At 39.6% G+C, this 22491-nt stretch overlaps 1 protein-coding gene across 2 annotated transcripts in view; it reads right to left on the minus strand.

Annotated features, from left to right (window-relative positions):
• Positions 1 to 248: 248 nt before the first annotated feature.
• LOC131686190 (1-phosphatidylinositol 4,5-bisphosphate phosphodiesterase classes I and II) overlaps positions 249 to 22491 on the minus strand; it is a 336330-nt gene continuing 314087 nt past the window's right edge. Inside the window, exons 14-19 of one of the 2 annotated variants that reach the window (XM_058970420.1) lie at positions 21417 to 21587; positions 20839 to 21355; positions 19999 to 20681; positions 19832 to 19941; positions 19474 to 19618; positions 249 to 19419 (exon numbers count right to left, since the gene is read on the minus strand). In XM_058970420.1, coding sequence (XP_058826403.1) covers positions 19165 to 19419; positions 19474 to 19618; positions 19832 to 19941; positions 19999 to 20681; positions 20839 to 21355; positions 21417 to 21587 — 1881 coding nt within the window. In that variant the 3' untranslated portion in view covers positions 249 to 19164. Of the gene's footprint in view, positions 19420 to 19473; positions 19619 to 19831; positions 19942 to 19998; positions 20700 to 20838; positions 21356 to 21416; positions 21588 to 22491 lie in introns of both variants that reach the window. The other variant, XM_058970419.1, reaches the window with a different exon arrangement.

Below are 22491 nucleotides of genomic sequence, written 5' to 3' on the forward strand. Positions count from 1 at the left end.
CTAATAAATTTTACATCCCGCCGCTAGTAGCCACTCCAGTTACGAAATCTTGGGTCTCGCTACATATGGGCAGTGTACGTTGATGATCCTGTAATTGAAGAAATCGTCTTCGATACTCGCTAGACAGATTCTCTCGCCGCTTGACTACGTGGTGGCACATCTTGCGCCGTACCCTGTGTACATAATAATTATAAAAACCGTTCCAATAAAAATGTGTCTTCGAACAAAAAAATTAACAAACACACCTCTCCGTTTCTTTAAGTTTCTGTTTATTTCATGTGTGTAGCCATACAATGTTGCATCACGACAATATTCCATGCTTTTTCTCATTTGGTTTATAACTGTTTCCTCTTGGTTCCATAATACTAGTCAACACCTAATCAATTTCACTAAATAGAGAAGTTTCTTGTTGTGTGTTTATATATGTATGTATGCATTATTGTTATCTTGTTATCAGAGTAGATGGTTCGCTAGTTATCTGTTTTCTACCAATCCAACAGTCCAGTCTACGCCGCGCGGATACCTTCCTGCAGCGGTTACAATACTTTCCAATTCCGCTGTTATTTTTCCTCTTCAAAATGGCTTTGTACAAATGGCGGTTACAGATCGGTATAAGGTGTCATCTTCACCTTCGGCACACAATCCCCAAAAGAATGGCACTAGTTTGCATATGCTCGTTTCATTGCTTTATGTACCTAATTATGTTTTAAATGCATTTAGACTATGGACAGTATAGAAGTGGTATAGGAATCAATCACATTCATGTAACCGTATCGGTAACCCGAGCCAGGAAAAAGCCCATAATTCTCCCATGATCATGGTCCAAATTCACCACCACTGCATGGTGCTTTGATAGTGTCTGGAATGTGTTCAACCCATGAAAATACCATCACCATGGTCCGGAACAACGCATTTAAAAGCCATATTTTGGTGTATTTATGGATTTTAAGACCATTTTATGGTGTTTTTATGATTGTAAAATTTGGCACGGACCTTGTTCATGGTATTTTTATGGGGTTGTATGGTGTATAAACCCATGAGAATTTGCTCGCGATAAGGGGGTTAGTTGTTTATTGGTTATAAATAAATTAATTTAGGGGATTAATTATTTATATTGAATAGTACTTAGTGCTATTTTAAGGAGGAATACAGTTCTACTTTGAAACTTCCACATAAATTACAGCGTTGCGAAACATGCTCTAATCTCGACAAATTTGTTTTTTTTTTACTAAAATAACTTTACTGGTCCTGAGCCCGCCCTGCCAATTTCGATAAGTTGTCACAAAACAAAGGCGTTTATAGAGCAACCGTGCCTTGTGATTTCGAAAAATCTCTTACATTTTTTGAAACATCATTGCGGTATGCTGGCCAGCATTTTACCCGACCACTGCAAACTCAATTACCATATGGCGCGCGCTGAATCATTTTCATGTGATCTTTGTGAATCAGACTACAGAACCTCATATCATATGATATGCAGCTGTCCAGCAGCAACGCAATTGCGATTTCAGGTTTTCGTCCGTCCATACAATAGACGACACCTAGTTTGGATGACTGAAACTCAGAGAACAACTTGTTAATTCTGGTTACCGGCTATTTGTTGTTGATCTGCCATTTTTCAAACCTTTTCAATTCTACCCTCCTCCTTCTCCTTTCCTTCCCACCAGGGAAATGAAGAGAAGACAAGAAAGGTACAAATCCCCAATTACATGCAGGGAACGTACCATTTGAGCCAAAATATTCTGATTCTTGATTTCGATTAAATGGAATTGCGATCAGTTGGATGGATTGATCTTCTATTTGACGAACTCCACCTTACTGTCATGGTATTACGGTGTTGTTGGTGCCGAAAAAATTGGATTGATCTGCAGTTGTAAATTCCTTTGCCAAGTTCTTAGTTACAGGAGAAATTTCCGGTGGAAGCAGACTAGAATTTGCAGGAAACATCACCAAATAAATAATGTGATCCAGAACCTACATGAAATATATAAGATTTTCGCGTCCATCCTCTGTACTTCGTTAGAACCAGGACGTACAAAAAGCCAATGAGATCGAATGCGTTCTGGCCATTAAATTCTGCTTCATCGTCCTATTAGATTGCTCGAAAGCACGGAATGAACAAGGACCTGCTCAAAGAAAGATTTTCCGTAGGGAACTAAAACTAGTTGGCACCGTATTTTTGTAACATACCAATACGAGAGCCCTGACTTTCCATTGATCGACCTCAACACCTTCCAACTCAGTTTCCGAACCGAAGTTCCAGTACGATATTTGCTTTAAGCTTTCCAGGTCACACTCTCAAGTACATGGAACACATGATATTTCGAATTGACTACGTCGTGTTTTCGACAGTGATTTGCAGGATCAATTTTCTGATCTCGTCTTCCATCTAGCACAACGTTTACACGTATCGAGATGAAACTTTCAAGAATTCGAATCGTAGTAGCCATGAGTGTCGGGCGTGAAAAGTTTTCGCTGCCGTCAATTTTTAATTTCGGAAAAAATGTGGTAAAAGTTGATATATCTTTGGAGAAAAATTAAGAAAACGAGTCGTGGAATGCGCCAAACGCACCGCAAAAGGAATAGAACGATCTCGAAGTGGTGAAATAAAGTTAATGCTCGGTTTGTTCGAAGTGTTTTGGACTCCATATTTGTTTCCGGTGAGACCGTTCTAGTTATATTTTATACTTTTATCTTTCTTTCTTGGCAATTATTCTTCAAGTGTTATTGTACGTTTGGTTCATTGAGGATTTCATTATCGAGGGTAATGTGTCAACCAGTAAGTTGATAACACTTGTATTTCTCCACCTTACATAATCAGTCTAGCTGCAGTGTGGCATTGGGCGACTGGATCCAGAATTCGATCCATTGGATTCTTGCTTAAATTTTATGCCTCTTGTAATAATGTGAAAGAATCAAATAAACGCACGCGAGCTCAAGTTTATTCATTCGTTACTCGTATCAATAATATATACATTTCAGGTGTGGCGATTGGTGGAATATAAAAGTGTGCGTGTATCGTTTAAATAGTTACCACATTTCCCTTTCTTTAAAATGTTCAAAACTAATAATCCATTAGACAATCATTGTAGCGACACGGCTTCTTAATTTCCCGACTGACTCTTCCTCTGGTGATTGGTGCATCTTCTACTGTTGCTTCGTTTGTCGGAGGTTGTTGAGTAGCGTCCCACGTTCCTACTAGCTGCCCTGAGAGTTCATCTGTTTCTTTAGTTCCATAATCACCAGGTGCTGCTCCTGAATCTTGATTGCTTCCGTTATCAGTCGGCGTGATCAATTTCAGATGACTCTAATTCCTATCATATACCCTTCCCGTTTCATCATTTTTAATTGTAACTCTTGGCCCGTGCTTCTAAATAACTGTCATAGTAGCTGGATCGAACGTCGGGGTGAGCTTGTTCTCCGGATATTTTTCATTAAAACTTTCCCGCCGATTTCTATTTTTGATGGTTTTTCATGTCGCCGCAAATCTTCTGCAATTTTACTCTGTTCCTTCATCGTTTGTTCCCGATCTTTATAATCCGTACACGGTACCATGGTTCCGAAATCCTGCAACGTTGGAATTTTGTACGAATATTTCTTCCATACATCAATTCAGTTGGAGTTTTTCCAGTAGTAGTGTGTGGCGTTGAGTAATACATTGACAAGTACGTCAAAATATTCCGTTTCCAATCTTGCTTGAGAGCTTGACTGATTTTCAACTTTTTAACTAACGACCTATTCTGTCGTTCGACAGGACCATTCTCTTGTGGCCAATAAGGAGTGGTTTTGTTCAAAAATATTCCGCGGTGTTGGCAATACTCCTCGAACTCCATGCCTACGAATTGTCGTCCGTTGTCAAGAGTAATTGTTTTCGGATAGCCTAGCCTAACGAAAATACTTTCAAGCCTGGCAATGGTCTCACCAGCTGTTATTTTCCGAAGAACTTCTACTTCCTTGTAGCGACTAAAATAATCGATTATCACAAGAAGATAATCTCCGGAGGGCAAGGGTCCGAGGAAATCAATAGCTACGTCAATCCGTGGTGCCTCCGGTAGTTTTCTTCTCTGCATTGGCTCTGGTCGGTCCGGTTGACTTACTACACGGCAACCTTCACAAGAGTCTACGATGCGAACTATGGCTTCATCCATACCTGGCCACCAACAGGAATATCTTAACCGTTGTTGCATTTTAGTACGGCCTGGATGGCCTTCGTGGCCTAATTGCAGCATTCGTAACCAGTTTGGTGGAATATAAAAGTGTGCGTGTATCGTTTAGATAGTTACCACACCTCATAGATTCTTTTATTTTTTTAATTTTTATTTGGTGGCTCTAGTGAACGCTCAGAAATTATGATGGAAATCGATTAAGAATGGTTTTAATCATGTGGAGGAACTAAATCTATATCAACAAGGACTATTTTCTAAATCGTATGTTAGGAAAAAGGCAACATCATCTGTTACAAGCTCCGAATAAACTTTGTCTCACCAGACCAAAACATAGTAAATCTTAAGAAGACTTTAGGTAAATTTTACTGTCCCGAATAACCGCATAGGTATTAGGGGGCGATTGGTTCTCTTTCATTATTTGACAAGGCGAGTAAAGGCGCTAAAACCTAGGCTCATTAGCAAAGACAGATATAAATACCTCTGTCCCATGTCAGGAACTTAGGACCTAGGTGGAAATATTGAACTCTTTAGCCAAGTCGCTCCTAATAATTCATCAACCCCTCTTCAAAGTGAAACGGTCGGTACGGTTGTTCTCGTTTCTTCCTTATTTGAGATGTAATTGTTTGGTGAAATTCTCCACCGAATGGATAATTTGATTGCCGCATATTTTTTAATCATCTTCTACATAGTTTTGTAAACTGCACAGTTGGCCTGGCCACCTTAATGATTTTGTCACATACCATATGTCCCCTAACTTTAATATTGAAAAGAAAAATTGGAGGCGGACGTCTGCCGTTTTCCAGGATCCCTACATGTATTGGCTTGCACCAATATTTCAAATGTACTACACAAATGTCAAATTAAAGAAAGTAGTTTTATTCCAAAAAAAGATATGAATCTCTTTTCTCGTTATATTTGTGAAGGGACCACATTCTGATATGAGGACGTTATCAAAATTAGCATTATATTGTCGTAATATTTCTTTCTGGTAAGCTAGTTGAAAACTCGACTTATTTCCACTGGAAAATCAGTTATCAATATTCCGTTTTTAGTAACATGAACAAATATTTAAACAACCGTTACGCCAAATGCCCATGCATCATAACAACCTCAAGCCAAACGACCAAATTATTATACAAAATTACTTATTGTCAAATGATTATTATATCAAATGACCTTATGCCATGTTACTATTATTGGAGTGTTCTTATGTAGCAACCTCGTTTCAAGTTTCAATGCCCAACAATGTTGTTTCTAAAATCGTCAATTATTGAGGATTGTTCCTTTTTTCTTTTTTTAAAGCAACGAATCGAGTTTATGTTTCGCCATTGGCTTGGGGATATCTTTTGATTGGCATCTTATTTATTCGATCCGAAATGTTTCTCTCTACAGCAATGCGCCGGTCTTATTAGGTAACTTCATCCCTCTATCGCCCAACGTGGCTGATCATTGAAACAGTTTTATTTTCTGTTATAATTCTACCAACGTTGCGTTTGTTTGTAGTCACAATTAGATACTGTTTTGTTTAAATGTACAGTTGTTTTCTTCTTCTTTCCGGGAGAAGCTAGAATTGGTAAAAAGTAAGAGATATCTCAAAAGTTATTCTGCTCGGAGATGAAACCCAAAGTTTTTCCTCATATTACTATAGAATGTATGTATATGTATATGTATTACGTTATAATATAGCTGCAGACTCGATCTTATTCGTGAAGGGAAATAGTTTTGGTTTATGGGTCATAAGATGGTTGGAGGGGAAAATTCGGTGAGAGTGGTTCATATAACGAGATAGTTTTTCTTTCCTAATCGTATCACTTAACAGTTAACACTCATCAATATATTATTAACCTTACGGCGTCACAAGTGGAATGGTGTTATCGATTTTCTGTTTATTTCTTATTTCATTAATGCTAGCAGAATTCTTCAAATTTGTCTAAAGGTTGTTTCTTATTCTGCGTTATTAGTATGCTGGTTTTGTTATCTTCTGCTGATAGATGAAGGTTCCCGGTGATGAATATATTTTAAAGTAAAGATTTTTATACACAAGGCACATAGAGATAGAAAAAGTTGATTTTTCCTTGATTCAAATTTACAAGTCCAATTGTTTGGATAGCCACCAATTCCAATTTAAATTTGTTTGTTCACAGCGTCATAAGTGTTTAATTCGTTTGAAAATTTAAACTATTTGGTTGTATATCCATAAATCGAATGAAATGAGAGAAATAAGGCAAGATTACTATTTTACGAGAAAATAATTGTAAGTATGTCGAGAAATGAACATTTAAAATGATTTGAAATGCCCACTCGTTCATTGATTGTCATTTGAATTATCGAAACTAGGGGTTTTATGGAACACAAATCTACAAACGATAATAAATTACTTTATTTACACGGCATCTTACGGTTAACAGTACAGTCGAGTGTTGATAAATATCTAAAAGATTTCGCTCACTTTGGAGATTCCCTTTTCATAAAGTGCTACTGGTCGACCTTTGCTTATTCATTCTCTATCTGTTAAGTATCACTTTTATGCTCTAATTCCTACTGCTCGCTATTCCGCACAATACGGTTTGACTGTGTTCTACTTTCTATTGGTTAAAATAGTCACCTCCCATTAGTACGATTTCTACTGCGATGTTTTGTCCATTCAATCCCTTATTGTTGATATTTGTATCGTTCATAAATATGTTATCGGAACCTTTTTACACACAACATTCACAAAGGCGAAAAATACAGACAAGTTTCGGATACTGCTGTAATGTTAAATTCTCTGTTATTATTTGTTTTGTGTGTGTATATGTTCAATTTTTGTTATTGTTTAGTGATGTTGCCCAGGGGCTCAATCATCGAAAAGTCAAACATTCAATTCAAATAGTGCGTTGCGTTTTGGTTTTTTTTACCTTGGTAATTACAAGAAATGTTACCCGCTATGCTACATGTTAGGTTACTGATTTCAGTTTCTCTCGATTGCTTTATTACTATTATACAAACACATCAACGTTAAATAGAACTAGATAATATGTTGTCTAATGCTTTGCCGCTATTATACTCCAATCTAAATTACTGTTTTTTATCTACTGGAATTCAAACAAGGGATCCGATTCGCAGTACACTGTATGCAGTCATTCTCAACAAGCTTATAATTAGAACGAGGAAGTCCACTTTCAAAATAAACTTTGAGCAGGAATTCAGGACAAACCATCATTGGCCGAGCAAAGTTCACAGCAGTCAACGGAAGAGAAAACTTGTATCTTTTTTATTCACTATCACTATCGGATGTGATTGACGAGTAACGGTTTGTCCGGAGTTTCCGTTCAGAGTGAATTTTAATGATTGGTTAATACACTCTAATCATTAGTTTCTCTAGAATTAAAAATAAAAATCGCACACTAGTCTATTTCTTTCAACACGAACTTATTTTGTAATTAATACACGCAAAAGAGAACAAATCGAATCATACCTACTTCGAACTAAATTTCAAGGTTGCTCAGATCAATACAGAAATGGTATCCCTAGGTTTTCGTTTTTTCCTAATGTTGGGGTCATTGATAACCCTTAATATGTTAACTTTTAGTGGAATTGCACCAGGGATGCAATGTAATATTTTTTAGTAAAGTATGTGAAAATCTGTATAAAGAAAAACATAAAAGTTTGTCTTAAAACAAAAATTTACGAGATTTTTTAGTTTTCGCACGAGGTAAAACATGGAAAAAATTGAGAAATATGTGTTAGTCCGTGCATTATAACAAAAAACTGTTGACATCTGTGCTGTTTTAACAATCTGTGGAGCACATTGCAAATCTGTCAAACACAGATTATTCTGTGCATTTGACATCCCTGAATTGCACACTGATACAAACACTGAAGAAGATTACAAGTAGGTGTCGAAACACCCATCTCTGTTATATAGTGTACACTGATAAAATAAAGTACCCATTAATGCGTAGAAAACTACGCATTTTCAATAAAAGTGGAATAACTCATTAAATTGGTAAAGAGTTTGTACCCATAAATGAGTACAGACCTTGTACGTCAACCTGGGTATAGTTTACCCATTATTTTTCGCAGAATTGTTACAACAAAATGCGTAAAAAATACCCATTTATGAAAATCGCGCCAGAATTAAAAATACTGTCAATAGAATTGTTCTGAATTAAAAAAAAAAACATAAAATAACACTCATTTCACATTATTGACTCCTTACAAAAGTATAGGAATCTAGATAGAGATCCTATTCCAAAACTCCTTAACAAAATAAAACCGCCAACTGGACATATTTTTGATGGCTGAATCTTTTGGCTGTTCTAAAAATGCCGAACTAGTGCATATTTGCAACATCCTCAGTAGTCTAAACAGCCGTTGTTTTCGGAGCATTGCTGAAATGTTCCGTTTCCACCACGGACTCCGATGCAGGCCGATAATTTGCAGGTTCCACTACGATCCTTAGTTAGCAGGTTAACTTGCTTGAAATAATTCTTAAAGAGTTTTCACCCATTGTTAAGATCAATATACCCATCGACATTACCTCATCGAGTAGTTGTGAAATGGATAAAAAGTACACATTGTTAGAAACAAAAAATACCCATTTTTGACAGCTTGAATAACTTCCGAAAATGGGCAATTTGAATACATAAAATGGGTAAAGTTTTTTTACCGTGTAGTGCAAGTGCAATTTCACAATAAGCATAATGGAATTAAATGGTAGAATACCTGTGTTGAGGTGAAGATATGAGGAAGCCAGGAACGCACGCTTGTTGCTAGGCACCGACTCGCTTGTCAACATTGAGAAAAAATGGAACTCGAAGTGAAAATTCAAACGCACAAATGAGTTTTCGGACATTTTCCTTCGGTCATCTGCAGAGTGGCAGAAAATTTGAAGTTTTGTTTGTGAGCGATTAATGTTTGTGTTTGGGTGTTTTGTGCAGTGGTGTGCGATTACAGTGCATTTAAAAAAGTGCAATAAAATAGAAAAAAGAAAAATAAAAGTTCTCCGAAAAGAAACCCCAAGTGAAGAGGGGTGATATTTTCGCACAAAATAAGAACTGCAGAGAGCATTACGTCAAAAACTCGGGTTTATTGCATAGGAAAATGTTCTAGCTTCCTCAAGTTGCACTTTCGTGGCACACCGGCAAGGTCAGTGTGTTGAAAAACGTATTTTTATATTTGCTCATGTCAGATACATGGCTAGACAGGGGAGAGGGGTGTGTGTGACGTAGGAGCTATATTGTGGCTCGCTTGTATAATGTCCTTAAGGGACTTAACCAGGCCCCTGCTAGGCAGCAATTTTGTCCTAGCCAACATCTGCTTTTGTTGAAATCAAAATAACCCAATGCTATTGCACGGGCGACATGGGCCTAGAAGCGGCTAGGCCCACATATGTTGACTACTATCAAAGTCTGTATATCTCCATAGCGGATGACAGGAGTGACACCCCCCGGAACTTAACCCTCCGGAAGTCGCGCTTATGGCCCACTGAACGAGCAGCCGCTGGTGCCCTTAGACGATTTCACTAGATTTCCAGAGCATCGTGCACTCAGTGCACTAGCGCGACACGTTACCACCGAACAAAAGAAGAAAGCGTACATTCAGCACAGCGGAAGGACAAAACCACGATCAATTCAACCAGTAGAAATGAGCATCAAAATGGGCGTCCGCTCCATCCACAATAGCAGCAGCTTCCAACAGACGCGATAATTGTACAAATTTTGCAACAACTCCAGCAGCAACAGGCTGTCACAAACCAGCTATCCCAACAAGAGCGTGAACCTACACAACAGCAGCATGGATTCTTGTAGCAGCCGGAGACGCTTTTTTGGAATGCATCATCAATCCAGGTCAGCGCCCAAGCAACCAGAAATTCGAATAATACTTAAAAAGCACACTTTAAAGTTCATATAAAGTTCCTAGCGACATTTCAAGCTTGGAACTTGAAAGCTGCTTAAGCAACTATAGTAAACTATCCAACACAAAAGTACCAACCGAAGACAACACCAATAATGTTCCCTTGGAGGCAATTATCAAAAAGTGTAAGCATCTAATCAATTTGAAAAAAACGACACGGTGTTGACAAGTGCATACGGTAAAGGCCGGACGATCTCAAACGAGAAAGTTTTGGAAATGAACGAAGAAGCGGCGGAAAGTATCGGAGAAGTCGGAAGACGTCAAAAAGAGATCAGCGACACTGCAGCGACAGCGACTTGCTGGAACTGTGGTGGAATGCATTTCGTAAGGCACGTCAGTTTCCGGAACTATCGACACAAGAAACCCTTCTGCTCAATTGCAAAACGGTCATCCAAGACACCGAGACAACATAGTGAGCAGAAAGTCTTCCACCAAAACAATCGCTCTCTCTCTCTCTCTCTCTGTCTCTCTCTCGGTCGGAAATGTTCAAAGCAAACGAAGCTTCGTGCGGGTGGAAATCACCAGCGGTCCAGTACGCCTGCAACTGAACACAGCATCAAACATCACCATAATCTCCAAGTGAGTACTTGGTAGCCCAAAAGTAGGCTCGGCGACGCAAATTTCCAAATCGGCATCAGATGAACGAGTCGTGTTTGCGGTACGAGTTTGCATGTGAAGTGTCATTCAACGGTTCAGCTCAACAAGAAAGAGACAGTCACCCTTATTCTTGTTTACGACGAATGCGAGATTCGTTCGAAAGTGGTTTGTGGTCCCATTTACGACAGCAAAATCAAATGGACTTAGGGGAATTATGGTTAAAATCGATACCTTAAGCTTAACAATTTTTCTAAGTTGCCACCAAACCAAAAAAAAATATAGTTTTTATGCAGAATTCTTCTTAAGAAAATTCTTAACAAGACTTAATTTTTTCAGCATTTCAAAAAATTAATTTCATTAAAAATTATTGGTTGTAAAACTTGGAAAACAAAGTGACTTTTTGTAGGCACTGCGGGTAAAACCGACACCCTATAGGGGTAAGATCGACACCCTTTAATTTATTTTCTCTCCACTTTATTAAAATCTTTATCTTTATTAAACATGAGATGTATGCGTGAATAATAAAGTGTGAGTATGTATGATGCAAATATGTGCTTTTTATTGTTTCATCATGTAGTGAGGGGAAGAAAGTTGGAAATCGTAGTACTATAAATAAGAGTATTTTATGCTATAGGATTATTTATTGATGAGTATTTCCAAATAATCCTTGCGCACATCGTTGCAACCTCCAGTTTCATATTATTTCGTAAGAGAAGATTTGCAAGCGTTCTACCTTCTGCTAATTGGATTCATTCACTTATAAGTGACACACACACACACTTCTTAGTAAAACTATCTTTTTCAGATTTGATTTTTCGGACTCTGATCATCAACGATCTATTGGGGTATACATAAGATCACTGTCTCATTGTGATAAAGTTCGTCTATGACAAACGAAGAGAACACTAGAAATTCGGTTTGATGAGCTTTTTGCAGAAATAGCTACAGCTTCGATAGAATCAGATAAGCAAAAATTCCAATTTTTGATTTTTAAAGAGACTTACAAGAAATAAACACAATAAAAGTATTTCTGTGCATTTCTGTTGATACTATAGTGTTCTAATAGGCTAATTGAAGTGTCACAAAGATCCCCAGTATTTCGAAATGAATCGCAAATATACACAACCATCTTAACAGCGTGTCGGTTTTACCCTAACCATAGGGTGTCGGTTTTACCCCAACAGCGCACATTTTTTTTATAAAAGCGATAAAAATAATGAATTTCTCAAACTCGTCTTCAATGCACCTAGTTGATCATAGGACAGGCCGATAATAATAGGTACTGAAAAATGGTGTGATTGGAAAAGCTTTTGTTCGGTTAAAACCTTAAAATCTACCAACGAAATTTAACATCCAGACGAGTATGAACGCTGCTGTCGTATGTTTTGTTTATTTTTATTACATTCGGCGTACTAACGTAAATCCAATTTTTCTTCAAATGCTCTAAATAAACGTACTAATAATAATGTATCATTATGAAATGAATAAAAATTTGATTTCTAGGAAATGTTGTGGGGTGTCGGTTTTACCCACAGTGTCGGTTTTTCCCACAATTCCCCTACTATTCGTTCGAAACGCTTTCGAACGAATCTCGCTTTCGTCGTAAACAAGAATAAGGGTGAATATCGTCAAAGAGATGTGCCACGAGGAGCATATCTGGGATGCAGTCAACAGTGTTTACGAGTATACTGTCCGAGCTACAGAGAAAATGGTAAAGGGATCAACAAAGTATCGCCGTCGGCTAGAAAGCCGCCGTGAAACCATAACTCGGGTTTCGGGAGAAATTCCGCCACTGGGGAACTCTCCGTCGGTGTACACCAGGCTCAATTGAGTAGTACGCGACGTAGTACCGGGTGCGGGTCGTCGGAGTGCCAGTAAACCGGACATCAAGCTTGACTGGAATCGCCGGACCGAACTCGACACCCTAGCGGGTATCTCGTGAGTAAGGTAGATCCTTCGCCGGGGATTAAAGCGAGTAGATCGCGTTGAATAGCTAGCAGTGAATCGTTGAGGCGCCAATGAATCGGAAGCTGCGCTGCACCCGGAGTCGCTGAACAGACCTCAGCACCTAGGCTAGGGTCTATCGATGGGGACTAGATTGAGTAGATCGTGACGAAGCGGGGAGCTATTTGCTCACGGAAACGAACATCGGTATTGAGAGAAATCTACCGCCGGATTTCTCATCGACAGACGTTGGTGCCGAGAGAAATTCCGCTACCGGGGAACTCTCAGGCGGATAATATCCGAGTAGGTCTCGATAAAGCCGGGAGCTAAATAACTCGTTTCCTAGATAGATAGCGGTGTCGGGAAAAGTTCCTCCGTCGGAGATCTCACATTCAGAGTTCACCGCCGGCGATTATCCGAGTAGATCATGATTAGGCAGGAGCTGAATGATTCATGAAAACAGAAGCTAAATGGCTCATGGAATCAGCATCTAAAAGGATCACTGGTACGAGAGCTAAATGACGACGTCATAAATGGAGACAAGAAGCCCCCATGAAGTAATATTTTGATACAGTTCCGTGGAATGACGAAAAAAGTAAGGAGTGCTTTCAGTGGTTAGGCACGAAAGTGAGTGGTGAGTCCCACAAGGTGCCAATACATCACAAGCCAGACTTTTGAAGCTTTTTAAACCTTACTATAAAACAAGCTGCAGTACAACGATATTCTCAACCATATTGCGAAGGATTGGCAACACTCTATCCTGTAAGATAGTTTCACAAGTTCTTGTCTAGTAGGCGATCCCGCCTTCAAACGGATCATACACCGCTACAACGAATCATTGGGCCCAATTTACACTTTCAAACAGCTTCATTGTTAGACCCGTACATTGCTCTCCTACGACTTCTCCGTGGAATACTTCCCGACAACCATGTTCAAGGATTCCGATGTACTGTCCCGACTGATCAATCAGTAGGTTAAACCAGACGAAGATTTCGTCGTAGCCTGTACCATTTCATCCCAGATTGCTGGTCTAAACCCAAACTAGATACGGACGATTGTGTCATGTTCGGAGACAAGACCGTGATCCCTGAACTCTACCGGAAGAGGTGCTTCAATGAACTCCACAAGGGTCACCCGGAAGTGCAACGAATGCAAACAGTCGTACGCAGCTGTGTGTGATGGTCAGTTTCATCAAAGTTTGTCATCACTGCGTCCGCAGAACGGTCCCCATCTAAAGTAACACCAGAATCTTGGCCGTCAACTACTAGTCCAAGACAGCGAATTCATGCACATAATGCGGGTGCGATAAATGGTGGATACTATTTCGGAATCATCGATGCATATAGGTAGGGTTACCAACCGTCCTTATTTTAGAGGACATGTCCTTATTTTCGAGGTTTTTGGAAAGCGTCCTTATTTTACTTCAAATGTCCTTAATTTTAGTCTCAAACCTTGGCATATACAGGGTGGTTCAACATGAAGTTTTTTAACAGGGCGTTTTCTAGTAGTTAACGGGTACTAACTGCAAACTGTCATGCTATTGTAGTTTAGTATTGTTTGCCATTTCATAATGGAACGACTTACACTGGCTCACCATCTTCAAATTATTTAACTATATTTCAAAAATCAGCGATCTGTGGGAAATGTGTTTAGTGAACTCCAACCATAATATGGTCGACATCATCGGCCAATTGACTCAACTATTCGCCATACAACCAAAAAGTAAGCGTTGTAGTTCTTGTTATTGGATGATTAGCGTGCAAATCGACCACATCCAGCACGTAGAGAAGAAAACATAGCGGCGGTGACATCCCCAAGCATTGGAAATCAACATTACTCGAGTAATTAGCCAGATACCGCTTGAAATACTCGAATCCATCATCAAAAATTGGACCAGTCGAATGGACTACCTGAAGTGCCAACATGGTCAACATTTAAAAGAAATTGTTTTCAAACAATAAATGGCAAAAAATGTTCTTTCGATTGACAAATAAATAATTCGCGATTTACTTTATTTTTCTTTTTTTTTACCAGATTAAAAGAAAAACGTCTTGACGAATCACCCTGTATTAAATTATTCAGATCAACTTTTTTTCAAGAGAATCAATTTCAATTCCTTCCAGTGATTTTTTGTTAATGTTTTTGTTAATGCATACTCTCTTCGACTCATGGCAACCAAAATTTGTTTTACTCAGAAGTAATCAAAATTTGTTGGATAGCTCAATATGAGGTTTGGCCAAAGTGGTATTTTCGTTTGGTATTGGCACTACATCATTCTAATTTGTCTCGATTGAGATTCAACATCCCAGTTCAACATCTGGAAAATAAGTCAGAATTCCGACTGTTTTTTTCAGAATTGTGGCTCAAGTGACATAACTGGCATAACATTTTGCAGGGATGTCCTTAATTTGCTCTCAGTCCATTTGGTAACCCTAATATAGGAAATGGCCGGAAGTTTTAACAAATAGTCGAATCACGACAGCAACCATCAACCTGCTTCATTCACTCTTCGCCCACAAAGAAATTCCTGAGCGCTTCGTCACAAAAATGGCACACACGTTTATTTGACAATTCAGCGGTGGGTCTTGTCAGCAAGTCTACTCCTGCGACCAACGATATTGTCGGACATCGCACCCACTGGAGTAACGTCAGAAGAAATAACCAGCTGATCAGAAACATCTCATGGATTGCCTAATTCAAAAGTGTAGAGTTCAAGCAGTTATACGCCATTTATTTTGTTACCTTCATCAAGAGGAACTACCGTCCGCCCTAATAGATTTGTTCGCTTTTCTAGCTGGAATCGTGATACGAGCGATAAATCGTTGGAAGGAACATAAAAAAGAGAATACAATACACTACTTAGAATCGGACTTACTCGGCAGGAGTTACGGGACGGAGAAAATTTGGTGTGGAAGCTGGTGCAAAGGAGGTTTTTGCCGATGAGTGTAGACAGGCGCATAGGAGCGGCTAAAGGGGCATTTCGGAGTAAGTATCCAGTGATTCTTCCAAAATCTCACGAAGTTACTAGTCTAGAAACGAGCTGCGGCAACAATTTTATATACCAAGGCTTCGTTTTCTTATCAAATATGAGGCAAACGGATGCCAATAGTGTATGGTTCAGAAAGCACGTTCAGCTATTCCACGAATGGCACCATTGCCTGCAGCAAGATTATCTCCATGTAAACGCCCATTTAGTTTCGTCGGCCTGGACTATCTTGGACCAATCCTGGTAAAAGTCGGAAGGTCTAACGCAAAAAGGTGAGTCACCATTCGTGCGGTGCATTTAGAAGTTGAAAATGAATTGTCTACACAGTCCTGCATTTCATGCATCTGACGGTTTGTGTCGTAGAAGAAACCCTCTCAAAATCCATAACGACAATGGACGCATCCCAAAACTTCAGATTTATTATTCCCCCTTATGCGCCTCATATGAGAGGCTATTGGGAATGCATGGTAAAATCCGTCAAAACTGCCCTGATTAACCTTCCGCAGAATCGCAAATTTAGCGATGCTGGTTGAGGCTGAATCTTTTGTGAACAGTCGATCGTTACCTCTTGAAACTTTAACCCCAAACCACTCGGATACACGAATATCTGTACAAAGCGGTTTGGAGAAGTAAAAACTGTTAAATCTGGACACTTGGTGGTTTTCGTTGATGAAGCAATAGTTCAGAAGTCTTACGGGCTTTTCCGTCGCCCAGTAGCTAAACTAGTTGTGACGGATGTAAGCTATGAGAGTAAATCTAAGAGTCTACCACTCATCCTTACGAGGGGGATATTTCTACAGGAACAACACAATCGACAATACTGCTGGACGAATCCCGTGGACAGTGACGTGTCCTTTGGTATGTCAAACGAAACCGAAATGTCGGTAGAAGATAGAGCAGCGTAGTGCCTACTATATAGAGACAATTACACCGAAAAATAAATTATAACCAAAGATAATTTTAAACTAATTTCCTAGTTGATGCAAAATCAATATGACAGTACTACCGAACGTGTCTGGCAAATTTCGTGTTCGTGATTTCGTGAACGTGTTTGGCAAATTTTGGTTCTAAAAAAATTCGCGTTCATTTGCTGCAGATAGCTCAAACCAACCGGGTTTTTCTTTCATGTGAATGAGATCACCGAGTATTTTGTCAGATTTACACGTTGAAGTACAACAGAAAAAAAAACAAAAGTTCGAGGTGCCTTCCTTGGGGTATTTGTTGACGTTGAAGTAAATGTGGGTATCTGGCAATCTCTATCCTGCGATTCGTTAGGTAGCATCTAAATAACTCAAAAAATTATTAATTTCAAATATCTGCATTCTATCGATGGTTAAATCGTTATTAAATTTATCAAAAGCGGGTGATTGGTTGGTGCATAACATAACAATTAATCGCGACATTCCATGTTCTCTATTATGTAGGGTATTGTAGGATGTGAGGCACAGAAGGTTAGTCCAACCGTGAAACCATGTTGATCGGCACCAAGATATTGCTAACAGTGATCCATAAGAGGTTCTGTAATAATCAGCTTGAAAAATTTGACAGAAATTCTTCCACGATAGTTTTTGACGTCTCGCCTATTTTCCTTTTTATATACTGGTCAGTCTACTTCCTCATCTCCCATAAAAAACGCACCGCTTGTGAATAGCACGCAAACAAAAAAAATACTTCTTAGCCCACTACAATCGCGATTGACTTGATTGATGAACAGTTAGTCAAGGTGAAAATGGAACATGTGCTTACAGAAGTGTTACACATACAACTACCTTATACGAGACAAGTAGTACTAATAACGTTCAACTCATTAGCCGAGACAAAAAGCTTCGCAGCGAAGAACAACATGCAACACGACGTCGAATATGAAAACCCGTGAATATGGACCTAGATCTGACGGAAATTCACCTACACGATTTGGTACCACGTACTAGCACGAGACTCATGTCGAAGTATGGAGCATTGGAATCTGTCACAAACGACACTTGGAGAAAAATTTTCTCTACTATTCTCGACGACGTTCGGGTGGTACGAATGCGGCTGAGCCTACCTACACCTTCTTACTTATCTTTCGAGGGCGGATCATCTCAAGGTGTTACCTATATACAAAAAGCCTTATACCCGTACCCAAGGCAGAATGTATATTATTCTCAAAAAGGTGAATGGCCCTCGAGGTTAAAGCTTTAACAATAAATAAATGAATAATATATGTACCGAAAACACGTTTGCTGATTGCCAGCTAGATGGAAATATGCCACTGACAACAAATGCTCGAGAGAAATATAAGCGGAGGTACCAAAACGTCGATTTTCAAATGTTGTGGTGGAAATTCAGGCTTGAAAAAACTCTGGTAATTATCGTTTCATTAACATCGATAGCGTCCAGAGTTTGATCCACGGCCGGAGCAGGTTCGATTTGTTTACGTTGCAAAAAAATGTCTTCTGGCTTAGAGGAGAACCAGGACAAATTAAGCATACTCCTCAAAGCCCCAGGACATCACGACAATCAGTCAAAACCAGGACATGTCCTAGGAAACCACTACATTTGGTCACCCTACTCGCTCTCTTATTCATAAATCCATGCGGTGTTGCAGCAAACATTTTCAATTTCAGTTATATAAATTTAACAATTATAAAGTCAGATTTCAAGTTCAACCAACTTTTTAACAGGCCAATGCATGTCGGTTCAAAATAAACTATTGACCCTTAAATGCACACTGTTGCAACATACCGAGTTCTGCCATGTTGAGGCTAACAAGAGGTAAATATTATATCCATACTGAAAAATGAGTACCAAAGAAAAATGAGTTTCATGCATTTAAGGGTTAAATTAAATTTATAATTGTTTTGAGTTTATCCCTGCACTGTCAACACAGTATACTCTCAACGATCGAATCCCTTTTTCCAGAATAATCCTATCGCGATTTTGTTGTCTAAATTCATACAATAGTCAAAATACTGCTGCTTCTAGTCATCTACCATTGTGCAACTATCTTTCCGAATTTCTCTTCACTCTCGCATATTTATTTAATGCTTATCAGTTTGCATTTTAGATTAAACTTATTTTTACCCGTCAACGAGTTGCCTGTTTTCATTTTTTATTATTTTTACCTTCACAATTGTCATATTTTGTAGATTCGCGGATTATGAAATCCTTAACTAAATCAGACGTTCAACGTCAAGTTTTTTGAAATCAATTATTAAGGGTATGAAAACAATTTTAAAACCCAGCTTAGATTCAAAGCATGTATGTACAGCCCGCAGCGAATAACTGCTCAACCGTTTAGATCATGTTATGTTAGTTAGGCCAGTAGTTTCCGTCCAGCAAAAAAAATGGAATTCCGTTTTGTACAAAGGTCGGAAGAAGAATCGCCAAAAATACTTTAGCTGACGAACCTAGTTCGTACTACCCTAAAACTTCAGTCCAATCGAGATATAGAAGCTCAACCCTTCAGCTAATAAAACCACTACCTGCCCGAGTTGGGGCAGTATGTTGCCGCAGATCTTATTCCGCCCACCGAAACGTTATAGTTTACCGTTTCCTTCCCTAGAAACTAAAATGACTAGCTTAAGCATATCACTCCAGCTGAACGTGAGTATTGTTAACATTGTTTTCGTGTGCGTTCGACGAGGAAACAGACTTAGTGATGGCCGTCGCTAGGGACGCGCCTCCTCCACCACAGGCACTAGTGCAAAGGTTGCCGCTGGAAAGCGACGTCGGTGGCAGAGTGGCCATCGTTGAGCTGCTACTGCTGCTGGTGTACAAATGTGCCAAGAACGTTTCCGATATGCACGCATGAGATTCTGCTTCTTTGTCGAGCATTGCCTTAGCCTAAAAAAAACAATTAGATTTTAAATGCCTGAATCGTGACATCGTAACAATTACCTTCAACCGGTGCTCTTCAAGTCCCTGTTTCACTTGATCGTGTTGCCGCTGTAATTCGTCTCGTTTTCGTTCGTAAGTTGCGGTAAGACGGACGCGTTCCGCGACACCCTTTTCCACTAGCGTCGAGTCAACTTCTCGTTTCATCCTGAAATGAGCGTTCAAATGAATTGTCATATCTCAGTAAAAGAAATGTCGACTAGCTACGTTGAAATAAATGCTGGCGAGCAGTGGGTTAATTCAATTTTGTTCTAGGCTATCTACAGTAGCTTGCCGTTTACTGTTAAAATAGTGTGGAATTCTGCTTCGCAACCAACAGAATCTTGTGCTTGGAAAACTAATGAATCTCAATCAATCATACCTTTCTAGCTCATCCTTGTCTTTGTGAACCTGTGCAAGTTGTTTTACTTCGTTTTTTCTCGACAACTGCAGCTGCCTCATCACTTCACTGGTTTCCCGTTCTAATTGGGCCTGAAAAAAATAAGCGGTCAGTGTGAAAATGTACTACCCAACTACATCCCAAAAGACCTTCATTTGTTTCATCTGATTCTCCTGTGATTGCCGCAGCAGATCCTCAGCCAAGTTGTAAATCACCTCGTGATACTTTTCCAGCACCTCCCGAAAACTGCTCGAATGATCACGACAAATCTGTTTCAACCTTTCCGCATGCGTACTGTTGTCGCACATGTCTGCTTCGGTTAAACACGGCGGTATCCGAATATTCATGTCGGCCATGTTTTTACTACTGAACCTTTTGACCAATTTATTGCCCATGCCGAACTTACTCTTTTTGATACCGTCATTGAGGTCACCACTTTTCTGTGAAGTCACCTTGATCTTATCCTTATCGTGACTCTTTTTCAGCGCCTTTAGCTCCTTTTCCAACGCTTCCCGTTTTTTACGCACCTGTTTATCTTCGAAGATTTTTTCCAACGGCTCCGCCACAATCTTACCAGCATCGGACTGATCAGCAATTTGAACCGATTGCTGTCGCTCTTGCTGTTGATGAATGGTGGTTTGCTTAACCAACAGTGGACTAGGATGATCGAGTGAAGGTTGTGCCACCGGTAAGGATACAACTTTAGAGATTACCTCCAGTGATGCTTCCCGTTCGTGGGGAACAAGATCGGCGGAGCCTGCTGCATGCACGCTCGGTCGATGTTTCGGGCTTCCGGACACGTCACTAGCCTTCAGCGTATCCTTTCGGGCACCTAAGGAAATAACCACAACTGCATGTTGGTATAATGATACATATGATACGATCATGAGCCATGCAGAAAAACAGAGGTTAATACATAGATAGAATAGGTTCATAGCAAGTTATGTTTTCTACGTTTTATTTCTACAGTAAAATAAAATTCATCTTACACGAATCTTCCTCTACCGGTTCCATGTCTTCCTGCAGCACGGCCAGTTGTTCTGATCGTTTTTCAAGTTCACTTTGATACTTGATTGGATTGGCCAACGCTTCCGCTAACTCAGATAGTCCGTCAGGAACGTAATCCTTCACTACAATCGACAAAAACAGCGTCACTAATGGTATAGGTTGACCCATTTCCGTTCGCAGCGTTAGGTGTCTGAACCCCGGACAAAGTCCAATCACCGGAAGCACACGATGCCCAATCAGTTTTCCACCTTCCTCGTATGCTGCTATCCTGATACTCGCCAGTTCAGGTAGCACAACTTTCTTGAACACAAACGGATCTTCACCGTAGATCGGGTTCATACCGTTGTCTCGCACTATTCTGGTACGGAATTTTTTCCTCACCGTATCGGCCGGTAGACCAAACATGTCTACCTCAACGTAAGTGCCGACTTTTTTATCCGTCATGAATTGGCCGGAAATTACCGTCACTATCACGGTGCCCGCAATGATACCGTCGACCTACAACATTCAAATTAAGGATCGTTAGAGTAACACCACAATGTGTGAAAGAAAGAAGTACCGTGCTCTCGGCGAATGGATCCAACCGTCGATCCTTACGTCGCATAAATTCTGGCTTTAGAAGAAACCCGCACCGATGATTGTATTCAAACAAACCCAAATTAAGTTGCATAGCGAGATCAAGGGTCTGGTAGTTGAGTGCCACCAGTTGGCATCCGGCGTTCCAGAATAGCTGCAGAGAAAGATATTAGTACATTTAGTTTAACTGGTCGTGAGAAGGGAAATCACTAATTAACGATGTTTCATATTTCAATAAAAAGAAGAAAAAGACGCTTAGTGTATTCAGTAAAGATTTTGGAATAGTATTTTCTAGAACTTTGCCGAAGTTACGATCAAGGTGATTAGCCATTGTGTGTCCGACGCGGTACCCGGGTACCTTTTTAAGTTTCAATTAATTAAATTCCTATGTTTTATCCATAGCTGGAAATTGAAATTTTGTGGCATCTTAGAACTTCACTAAGATAAGTTTTTGGATTAATAATATTGTTGATATAGTAAGGGTGGAAGTGAGGAGGGGCTCCTGAATTTTTTTACTACGTAACAGGCCGACGTGGGTACCCGGGTACCCACAAAACTAAAATGCCCATAACTAAGGTAATATCCAACCGATTTCGATACTTTTGGTCGTTTTGGATTGAGGAACTCATCCACTTTTGGACTTGGTAAGAATGAATCGGGTTACTTCATTCGGTTCCCGGGAATCCGGATTTCCGGAAGCAGGTTCCAGTGCTGGGGTACTATTTGCGATTTTCAATGGAATACTAGCAATATGGGTATCAAAATTCTTGGAATTGCATCAGTAGGCTGTATCTCGTGGTTTTGGAACCATTTGGTGATTTAACCCAGGAACGGACATTCCGGAGCAGGTTCCCGTGGGACCGTGAGTGGCCATTCCATTCCAATTCCATTTTTCAAATTGCCATAGGGTCCCGTAACAATAAAAATAGACTTCCGAGACAATTTGAAGAGTTTTGATACTCATATTGCTAGGACATTATTAAAATTTACAAATCATATCCTAGTACTGGAACATTACTCCGGAAAATCCGGATTACCAGAAACTAGATCCATTATTC

The sequence above is a fragment of the Topomyia yanbarensis genome, chromosome 2 (genome assembly GCF_030247195.1).
Source record: "Topomyia yanbarensis strain Yona2022 chromosome 2, ASM3024719v1, whole genome shotgun sequence".
NCBI lineage: Eukaryota > Metazoa > Arthropoda > Insecta > Diptera > Culicidae > Topomyia > Topomyia yanbarensis.